Genomic DNA, 11736 nt, shown 5'->3' with positions numbered 1-11736 from the left:
CTAGAGGAGCAGTAGGAGGTAACTACAGATGCACCTGGAGGCGTCACTCGGATGTAATGAGTTCTTATTCTGTCACAGACAATAAACCCAGCTTCCATGCAAAGGAGCCTCATTTTTTGAAAACATATATGATTTTATCATTTTGTTGACCACCCAAAACTCATTACCATCAGTGAGGTTAGGGACATAGACAGCCCAGTAAACTGAGAGCTTATTCCTGTTAAAATGCCAGGTTTTTGTGATATAAAAAAAATGAGACCACAATAAATCATTTCAACACTTTTCCCACCTTTAGTGTGACCTATAACCTGTACAATTCAATTGAAAAGCAAACAAATCTGTTAGGATAAAAAATATAAAAAAATAAAATACGCTGGTTGCATGTGTGCACACCCTTAAACTAATACTTTGTTGTGTGTGCATACCCTTAAATTAATACTTTGTTGAAGCACCTTTTGATTTAATTTCAGCATTCAGTCTTTTTGGTTCCACAACTGCCATCAATTAAAGAGACTCTGATTAACCCCAAATAAAGTTCAGCTGTCCTAGTAGGATTTTCCTGACATTTCAGGCTTTGTTCCTACTGAATGGTGCACTGCTACGTTCATCCCACTCTACAAAGGGGGAGCAACTACAGATCCTGGGAACTACCGCCCCATTAGCCTGATGAGTCTGATATGTAAGGCTATGTAGTGCATCATCATGGACCTTATAAATAAGGACATAGGGAATCTCCAAACTCTGGACCCCATGCACTTTGGGTTTGGGTTTGTGAAAGATAGATCATGCCTACTCAGCCTGTTAGACTTCTTTGAGGCTATTACCAGAGCTGTGGATGAGGGCAAGGTAGTTCACACAGCCTACCTAGATCTTGCCAAGGCCTTCGACACCATCCCTCACTTAGAAATCATAGATAGACTCACTAAACTAGGCATAAACCCCTATGTCATGAGATGGGTTGCCAACTGGCTCACTGATAGAACCCTCACTGAAAGTAGCGGACTCCAAATCTGACTATCAAACAGTTACAAGCAGCGTCCCGCAGGAATCGGTCCTAGGTCCTCTCCTGTTTGGCATCTACTTCTCTGAAGTTCAAGCCAACACAAAGGGACTCTGGCTGACCAAGTTCACAGATGATTGCAAACTGGGAGCCATTATTGATTCTCCAACTGATGTAGACATTCTGCAAAAAGGCCTCATTGACACCAGTGACTGGTGCCAGAACCATGGCTTTAAGCTCAATACCAAAAAGTGCATTCTCATTCCCTTTGGAAAAAATTCAGAGCCCATGAACTATCACATAAGCAGTAGTCCACTAAACACTGAAGGTGTGATAAGAGACCTGGGGACACAGGTTGACAGAGGTTCCTATCACGTAGTCAAACTTTTACAAGTTCGAACCTCATATGGTTGAGACCATAAGTTCAAATTTGTAAAAGTTCGAATGTTTCAATGAAAATCTCCATAAGCGGAGGTTTCCATTTTGTTCAATGGGGTGCAATCTCAGATTTGGTATATTTAAGTAGCGGGGATGTGGGGGTGTATGGGGGCTTGCCTCTCTGCTTAAAACAGTTTATTTTGTTTTCCATTGTTTTGGGGTTTTTTATCCATAGTCGAAGTTTTGTAACTTCGAACATAATGGTTTGAACATTACGTGTTCTAAGTTATAAGACTTTCACTATGTGATATAGTCCCGGTTGACAGCAACCTCTACTTTGATAACCACATTGCCACTGTAGTCAGAAAGTCCTTCTATGTGACACATCTCACTAAAAAGGTTTCTCATCCAGGAAGTAAGAGGTCATAATCCCTCTCTACTCGTCCCTCATTAGACCTATTATAGAATACAACTCCCCATTTGGTTTGTACCTCACTAGACACCTACAACAACTGGAAACGCCACACAAATACCTCACTAAGAGGATCTTAGGCCTTAGACACATGCCCTATATGGGCAGACTAAAAAAACTCCAGCTATACTCTGTCTCTTATCGCCTACTTAGAGGTGATCTCTGCTTGACCTACAATGCTATGTCTAATGCAGAGCCACAAGATATGCTACACCTAAAGAAATCCCATTCCCTCCATGCCACATGCTCCAGGGACCTAAACCTCATTACCACAATAAACAGAACATGCTGGAGGGACAGATTCCTAACCCAGAGACTTCCCATACTCTGGAACAAACTTCCCATTCACGTCAAGCAGAGCACTTCAGTGGCCCTCTTTAAGAGAAATCTTGATGAGTGGATGGGCAATAGAAAGTTCATCCCGGGAATCACTTCAGTGGCCTTGCTTGACAGGAGCACTGGGAACTAACTTTGGGTGGCATGATGCCAGGGAATCTTCTTGGTTTAGGCTTATATAGGCTCCACTGCCATCAGCCTAGTACACATCTATGAACCTATGAACCTATTTACTCAGTTGCCTGCTACAGCAAAACCCATGGTTCACAGAGAGCTTACAAAGCATCAAAGGGATCTCATTGTTGAAAGGTATCAGTCAGGTGAAGGGTACAAAAAAATGCCCACAGCATTGGATATACCATGGAATACAGTGAAGACAGTCATCAAAAAGTGGAGAAAATATGGGACAACAGTGAAATTGCAAAGAACTGGATGTCCCTTCAAAATTGATGAAAAGACAAGATGAAAACTGGTCAGGGAGACTGCCAAGAGACCTACAGCAACACTGAATGAGCTGCAGGAATTTCTGGCAAGTACTGGTTGTGTACTACATGTGACAACAATCTCCCATATTCTCCCATATGTCTGGACTATGGGGTAGGTTTGCAAGACGGAAGTCTTTTCTTACACAGAAAAACATCCAGGCCTGGCTAAAATTTGCAAAACAATACATCAAGTCTTTCAAAAGCATGTGAGAAAATGTGTTATGGTCTGATGAGACCAAGGTTGAACTTTTTAGCCACAATTCCAAATGGTACGTTTGGCACAAAAAGAACACTTCACATCACCATAAGAACACCATCCCCACAGTGATGCATGGTGGTAACAATATCATGCTTTGGGGTTGCTTTTCTTTAGCTGGAACTGGGGCTTTAGTCAGGGTGGAGGGAATTATGAACAGTTCCAAATGCCAGTCACTTTTGTCCCAAAACCTTCAGACGTCTGCTAAAAAGCTGAAGATGAAGAGGAATTTCACCTTTCAGCATGACAATGACCCAAAGCATACATCCAAATCAACAAAAGAATGGCTTCACCAGAAGAAAATTAAAGTTTTGGAATTACACAAGAGATACCCTTGCAATCTGACAGATTTGGAGCGCTTTTGCAACGAAGAGTGGGCAAATACTGCCAAGTTAAGATGTGTCATGCTGATAGACTCCTACCCAAAAAGATTGAATGCTGTAATTAAATCAAAAGGTGCTTCAACAAAGTATTAGTTTAAGGGTGTGCACACTTATGCAAAAAGCATATTGTACATTTTCTATTTTTTATATTTTTTTCCCCTAACAGATTTGTTTGTTTTTCAATTGAATTGTACAGGTTATAGGTCACATTAAAGGTGTGAAACGTCTTGAAATGATTTATTGTGGTCTCATTTTTTTTATATCACAAAAACTTAGCATTTTAACAGGGGTGTGTAAACTTTTATACCCACTGTTCATACAGTACTCATATCACTGCAACCTTCTGCTGGTCACTCTACTAATTTGCTTGACTTTCATTCATAAGCAAAACCCCAAGATACCTAAACTCATCTACCTAAGAAATCTGCCCTCCACCTTTCTTCCCCTACATACAGCCATCCATTCATTTGTGAAAAAGACCCATGACCTTGGATTTAACAGTGTTGATAAGCATCCCTTCATTTCACACTGAGCAGGAAGTAACTGCAGTGGTACTAGAGGTCACGGTCACTCAGTTAAACCCAGCACAGCAGTATCATCTGCAAACAACAAAAATGAAACCTTCATATCTAAACTTGGTACTCACCAAACCTTGGCAATGCTTTGATACCCTGTCCCTGAAAGCCATAAACAGGAACAGAGACAAGATATACAATTATTACACACAGAATTTGTCTGACTTAATGCCCTCCCTCCTCAAACACAGGGACCAGTTAGTCTGCAGCAGCATCGTGGGCACTCTGTTGTACCACATTCACGGGATACTGGGGAATGAATCTACATTACTTCTCCTGAACAACAGGTGCAAATATTGATGGTGTCTTTTCCAGCAACCTTTGCATTACATATATGTGTTACCAAGCAACATTAAAGTTGAAAAAAACTAATACCATTTTGAGCAATTGAAACACTCTTCTCAGTACAACCCATTGAGAACAGGAAGTATACATTTTCCTGCAGTGGTAACAAAAGCAGATGACCGAACAGTTTCTCTTGGATGAAAGCTACTCAGAACTATATGAGCAGGGAGACTGTAAATCTGTCACTGAGTGAAATATGAATCATGATATGACGAAGAGCAAACACTGTCGTGAAAAAAGATGAGAATACGATGCGATGGAAGAATGTTTTATGGTACAGCTGTTCGAAACTTGTCAGTGAGTATGTGTCAACCCAGTCTCATATCAGACCTAAAGATCAGACAGTGGCCTAGTTACAAATGTTATATGCTACAACATAGTAAGATTAGCTGGCAGATTTAACCAGCATTTATAAAACATATACGTTCTACTTGGCAGTAACAGTACCTGTACTTGCCATCCTCTGAGCACTGTGGAATATAATTTTGTCCTGTCCGGGCAGCATCTTCTCTTTTCAGTTCACATGGAGTCAGTGGTTGGGAGTCCAGCTGGTACTCTGAAAAAGAAGCAGAAAATACCAAGAGCTTAATTATTTCTTCAGGCTACTTTCTAATGTCAAAGAATAAGAATGAAAGGGCCAATTTTTATAATCTATTTAAACAAAAATATTTTCTGGGCAATTATTTGGCTATATTTATCACTGAAACAGTACCAAAATTAGAAAAATGTTTGACTTGTAGAAATAAGTCATTTGCAATATGTGATCTTTCATAGAAAAAATTGAATAGCCACAAATATGTAGTACTGCAAAGAATATCTTAACCTGACCAAGAAGTACCCCTCTAGTACCTGATGTTTACAAGTTTAGCTATAAGAGGGATTGTACGGTTGAGGAGGTATTGAATAGTTATTCCAGATTTAAATTAGGGGCTATTTGATTCAACAAAGAACCATAGATGCGGAAAATGTGGTGGGTTGTATTCCTCGTGGACATCGTTCTGTAGTAGAGAAAAATAATAAGTCATCTGTTAACACAAGTATTATTTTTCAAATCAAGCATTTAATTATCTGTAATATTGAAAAGCTGATTTATTTAATTATATGTACTTGTTCATTCTTTTATGTGGGTCAAACCTCTAGAAGTTTTAAATTATGTATTATGGAATACTTAAGTGATTTTAGGTGTCAGAAACCAAATAATGCATTATTTAAACACATGTATAAACATCCTACCCCCAAATTCAGATTTATTAGTATTGATAAATTAGTACATAGAATGCAAAATAGATTTGGATTGCATAATATATTAACTAAGAAGGAAAGACAATGAATGGATGATTAAGTTGGGACCTTTCTTTTATCCAAGGCTGGATGAATATTGGTGATTTTATAATATTGTATTTAGAACCGTAAATACTTAAAAGATTGTTTTTATATGCAGTCGTACTACGAATTAAGGTTCTGGTAACAAAAAATGTAGAACTTCATTCTATATATTTGATGTCATTTTCTGCAGTTCTTTACTCATGTACTGAAGAAGGCAAACTTACATCGAACCTGGTCTGTGGACCTCATTTCCAGTGTGGATTAAAAATTATATACTTTTCGTGTGGAATTTATTGTTGGTGTTTCTACTGTGGAGTTAGTTGGATGACTGAGCAATTTGGTTCCATTGGCTTCACGCCATACGATGCTGTTTATGTTTAGGTATTTAAATAATTGTAGACAGCCTCGCCTGAGAAAGTACATAAACAAATGGACTAAATAAGGAAGAGGCAAGAAGCTTTGTGTGGCAGCTGAGCTATACCTTTGGGAAAAGGAATATTTCTACATATACTGGTATTACTATAATTCTGTTATTTAAACTTTAGACATATTTATCTTATTCTCTTTCACTGTTCGCTTCATTACTGTGGGAGTGGAATGTCTGTTTGATTTGCTAGGATGGTCTTGTACAGTATTTAGCTGCTTTTCTGAAATAGCACCACATATATCCTGCAAAACGTTTAAATACTGAGAAACAGACTTTTCAAATCTCAGACTAAAAAATGTTTAAAGTAAACAGAAATTCTAGTTATAGGTTCATAGATTTACCCCTCTAGTTAGAATGGTATACCACTTCTAAAAGCATCTCTCAGATGATATAGAGAGTGACATGAATAAATGAAGGTGCTACAAGCAGAATGAAATGATTCAACAGAACAGGTGTGGCAAAATCATTTCTCAAATACAGCTGTATATATTTATACAATCATGCCATCTTTTATCAGCACAGGTTTAGGAGATTCTTCCCTCACATCTCCTAAGGTGATAACCATCCAGAAGGGTCATTATCCAAGCAAACATTGAGTGTTTGGTTATCTTGCAGTCATCCCATCTATGAGACCATTTTTTTTTGTTTGAATGGCCTAAACCCCTCCCTCTGTCTCTCGGGGGTGGTGACATCACTGTACGGACCACCTATGGTACGCCAACAGTTTTGTGTGCTACCTGTCACATGCCTGTCAAGGGTGTTAACACTGACTTGAATGGCCATGCCCACATTGTCCCTGCACTAAGCCTTGCCATTACAACTCCATCCCTGCCCTCCAGCAGAGATCACCTCAGGGAGTGCAGTGGAGTGGAAGTCTAGCCCAACCAGTACCTAACCCCTCTCCCCAAACATGGGTGTGTTGACCCTCCCAGTTTGTGACATCAAGCACTTGGGCTGGTAATTGAACTCTGGCCATCTATTGTTAAATGCTTTCACTAAGAAATTAAATGTTGGACTTGACCATAATGTGACTATGTCCCTATCCTAAAAGCACTGAGATGTGATCTACATCTGACAAATTTCCAAGATCAAAATAATTTTAATCTGTGTAATCTACAGTATAGATTTCAGCATTCATGCAGTGTAGTGGAATGCAGTACAGTAATTTTTATAATGAACTGGGACCTGAACCACAGCCTAATGGGTCTATAGAGATCAGATTAAAAAAAATCTAGTCAAGCTGCGAACATGTGGGTAGCACTTATATGACTAACCCCAGACATGTACGTTTCCCTCCTCCTCACCAAAACCATCACTTTTAGCCTTTTTCTGATTAGTTGTGTATCTGATTTTATTTTGGAAGTCACACCATTAAACATCCCCCAAGATACAATGTTTTGAGCACCTAATATACAAGCAAGAGGTCTAAGATATGCATGTGAGTAATGCAGAATGATCATACTTATAAGAAGTGTCTCTGAGTCGCCTGGCCATACCATATAGAACTAATGATGACTGGTTGGGAAAACTACCTGTAAAACTAATTGCTACTGACATCAGAACCTTTGCAGTACCTTCACTTAGCATGTTGAATAGCAGTCATTTGTTGATTTGCACTTGTTTACTTGATGTATTGCTCTTCCTACAGTCTTTCTTTTCTTTTCTTTTCTTTCTTTTTGTTTGCCCCTGGCATGTCTAAGCTGCTCAGCACTACTATACTCCTACCTTAGTGCCCCCATACTACATGTCAGTTTGCCACCACCTCAACCATTGGAGAGTTGAAGGCAGGAAGCTGAAATACTGAGCAGAGCTAAAAGAGAACAGCACCACATGTGATTTCCAGCATGACAGGGCTTTGCACTGGGTTCTAGCAAAGCAGACATACAGATGTTGTACTGTAAGGCTGAGTTGGCAGTGAGGCATGTCCTGAAAATATATGTTTGCCCTGAACACTATGACAGTCCTGCTTTCATGACCATCCCAATAATTGCCCCAAGTCGCTCTCTCCACCAGGGGTTAATGAGTAACCCTCCTTTACCACTATAGTTCCTCTCCTCCACAAGATAGAAACACACATCCTCCCTGCCACTCTGTCAGTCTTCAGGTTTGCTCATGAACCCTGGGTTACCTGAGATGCACTCCAGGCTTCATCCATATACAGCACCAGAGCCTTGTCTACAGTTTTTCTAGAAGTATATTAACTGCCACAGTGACACGGTTACTCATTCTCCCAGTCCCATAAAAAGCACACCCATCTTGCACTTCTCACTGGTGGCAGAAGCCAGCGATGTAAGTTGCACTTGTTGGATAACCTTAAATTTAGTTTAAAATAATGTCTGTTGGTGGCTACCAAATTATTCTTCCTTGCACAGATACACACACTTTATTTCTTTTGCTGTATCTCACTTTCCCACAGTGACCCATATGTTACTATCAGAGCCAGAAGAACTCCACAACAACAGTGTTTCAGTCTACTTACTTGGCAATAATGAATGATTTGGCTTCATAAGGTGAATGCATCTTATGCATTTCCTCTATAACATCAAAATGCAAAATAAAGGGAACATAGTCCTCTCTCGTATTATAACATTCAATGTGAGCTCTAATCAAATGCTGATTCTTGGTCAAAATAACTGCTTGGGCATCAGTTTCATCATTCTACATTGCCACTTCACTGTCACCTTACTTACTTTTTTCTTTCGTAACACAGAATGTGAATGAGTATATCCCAATAGAAACATAGGTGACAGTGTGCTGCATACTGACAGTACTCAGATAGCTGATCAGACCCAGTGTGGCTGAAGACACTGATACTCGAGCAGTGTCTTCAGACTTTTAGTTATTGGCTTACCCTATAGCCAAAAACAGAGCAATTCAGCTTTGCCATTTTCAGTCACAGAAAAAGCATGAACAAATGCATTTACACCAGCCTAGGTCCTGCAAGTGGTCAGTGCTGTGGGGAAAATATCCCTTTCACTCAATATGGAGTTAACTTGGAATTAATTGTAAAATGTAGATGGGTTACAGAGGTACTCTATGCATAGTGAGAAAATAACACATATGGAAAGGTATAATTTGTATGTGTACTATAGGCAGGTGTTTTTAGTTAATTTTGTTAATTACACATTTGTTGCCTTGTTTGGCCTCCAATTGTTTTAGTTCAAGTGAAGTTGTTCTTGATTAGTGTAGTCTCGGTGAACCTTCTTACATGCCACGTTGTCTGCTTTGTCTATTTGCCTTCCGACAGATCACCTGACCTAGGCATATTTTCTCTCTCTCTCCTTCCCTCACTCCCCTTCCCTGGTTATTGCCTTTTTAAATCAAATAATTATTCATATTCAGGAAAAGAAGAGAATTATGAAGCAATACAACCTCAGAAGCCATTTTCAAACAAAACTGGAAAAACTGGGACATGAATAGCTAGGCTTAAAAGATTCTCAGGCTGTTAGCCTAGAAAACTGAAGCATGAATGGCTAGGCTTAAAAGGCACTAGGGCTGTTAGCCTGGTAACCACTTATAATCCTATAAACAAATAAGTTATAGGAGTGTCACATCATAATAGAAATCAGTGATCGAAAGGACCATACCTCAGTATCAACCTCTGGCAACATTCTTGCAACAAAGTTTTTGTTAGGGCCTACAACAGCTATACCACATAATCATTAAAGTAACACATTAAGATAACAATCTGTACACATTTCCATCTCCTCCCAATTCACCCCCTTAAGTCCCATTTGAGGACCATACTAATAACCTCACAACATATCGGAGCAAAACATAACTCCCAATTATAAATGAAATATTTCTGTCTCTAGGGGAATTTTTAGATACCTCTTCTGTAGTCCCTGTATACTATACAGTACCTAGTATTTCACTCTACATTATCAATTTAACATTACAGTATTCCATAGTCTATATTTTATTCTACATAGAATTAAGCCTTCTACTACACTGTATGTTTGCCAGGGATGAGAGAGATACTAAAATCATGTGCACAGCTGCAAACACATACATCTCACCATCTGAGTTGTTTCAAATCTCTAAAAATGGAAAAAAAAGTCCTTGGGCAGTTCATATTTATACAAGCTACACTCCCTTTCAGCATTTGCTATTAGTCATTTGTAAATGTCATACCTATAATCTATAGTGAACAGTCAGTGATACTGTTACCGTATTTCGCTAGCAGTCTTCTAGTTTAACTAGACTAATGTAAATCTACTGAAAGCTATGTGTCTCTATCTTATTATTTTGGCTATAGATTTCAACTATGTTTTTGTATGTAACTTTCCTACTTGGGTCTCCATTGAAAATGTTCTGTGCTCAACTGTACATGCCTACTTAGGGGTAGGTATAATGATTCAAGTACTTACCTCACAGACAAGAGATACAGGGTTTGATTAAAAGCAAGAGAAATTCCGTAGGATTAAAATGGTCCAGAGGGGCAGCTAGTCTAGTACTTACTTATGAGCTTAACAGCTATTAAATAGTTAACTAAATGCATCAGGAAAGTGAGCTGTTGTAAATTCACACTGTACTCGGTCATTACTACTATTTACAAGGATAAGACTACATGATGACTGAGTTATACTTATTAAGTGATTACACATCTGAGATGAAGTTGCAGTGCACTCTGAAAGTTAGTATGTAAAAGATATGCCTACAAACTCTGTGTGCCCCAGAGCATAATTCTTAATGAACGTACACATTGACAGCAGATGTGCATTTCACTTCTACATTCACTCTCATAATGTGCCATTGTGAACTAATCTTATCTGTTCACTGACCCCAAGCTTCTTTAAAAAATAGGCATAAAAAAATCCAGAAATAATATGGACTAGTCCTGTGGTGAATGACTGGATGAAACCATGAGGCCACTAATTAGTAATGAATAGCTGTTGATAAGTTTCAAAGAATAAAGTATAGCCTTTTTTAGGCATTTTTGCCTCTAAACTATTGCATTCTTATTTAATGACCTTGATCTGCAGAACTACTTACAGTCTGAAATTATTAAATGTAAATGCATTATTTCAGCTTCACGTATAAATGCTATGTATGAATAATGAAGTCATTTTCATGCATTATTAGAATAAAATCGGGTATTATTAGTGTAAAATCCTTATGTTTGCATGCACCATGGTTATCTGTCTGGAAGGAATGAATCACTCAGAATTTTCTGCTATACCTGAATAAGCACGGGATTCATTTTGAGTTATACTTTTAAAAAGGATACCAAAAACATACCTGAAATTTGTGCATCTGCTATATTCCTGACATACAACAGGATGAGAAGCAGTCCCTGTAGGTGCATGGTTTCTGCTGTATGCAGGAGTAGCTCCTGCACTGACTGGAGGTTATGAAACAGCACCTTTGGTTCATCCAAGACAGTTTATATAGCAGTAAGAGTGCATGCAGGATTACCTGCAGCTTGCAACACTAAACAATGAATAGGTTCAGTGACGCAGACTGTGATCGTCAAGAAGTCTATGCCTGAGTAATAATGGCCCTTTAAAACAAGCAGACTGCATTAACTCAGTGGTTCAATCAAGCAGACAATACTCAGTGACATTTGATGAAATACACATAGTCCTGAATGACACAGCATACTGAATCAAAAGGAAAACATACAATTATATAAATGTCACAATATACATTACCTTACTTTTTCAGTAAAAAGAAAAAGTGAACAATGCTACTTACTTATTTATTCAGGCATATTCATCTGTTTAAAATCTTATGCTGTTAAAAAGCTGCAT

At 38.6% G+C, this 11736-nt stretch overlaps 1 protein-coding gene across 1 annotated transcript in view; it reads right to left on the bottom strand.

Annotated features, from left to right (window-relative positions):
- The window catches only part of TG (thyroglobulin), a 2464750-nt gene extending 2453457 nt beyond the window's left edge, over nucleotides 1–11293 (bottom strand). Inside the window, exons 1-2 of the mRNA XM_044066937.1 lie at nucleotides 11225–11293; nucleotides 4678–4786 (exon numbers count right to left, since the gene is read on the bottom strand). Coding sequence (XP_043922872.1) covers nucleotides 4678–4786; nucleotides 11225–11291 — 176 coding nt within the window. The 5' untranslated portion in view covers nucleotides 11292–11293. The remainder of the gene's footprint in view (nucleotides 1–4677; nucleotides 4787–11224) is intronic.
- Nucleotides 11294–11736: the final 443 nt, after the last annotated feature.

This window comes from Protopterus annectens, chromosome 3.part1 (genome assembly GCF_019279795.1).
Source record: "Protopterus annectens isolate FY-2018-M chromosome 3.part1, PAN1.0, whole genome shotgun sequence".
Classification (NCBI taxonomy): Eukaryota; Metazoa; Chordata; order Ceratodontiformes; family Protopteridae; genus Protopterus; species Protopterus annectens.
The sequence above is the reverse complement of the archived record's forward strand: the minus strand, read 5'-3'. Positions and strand labels throughout refer to the sequence as shown.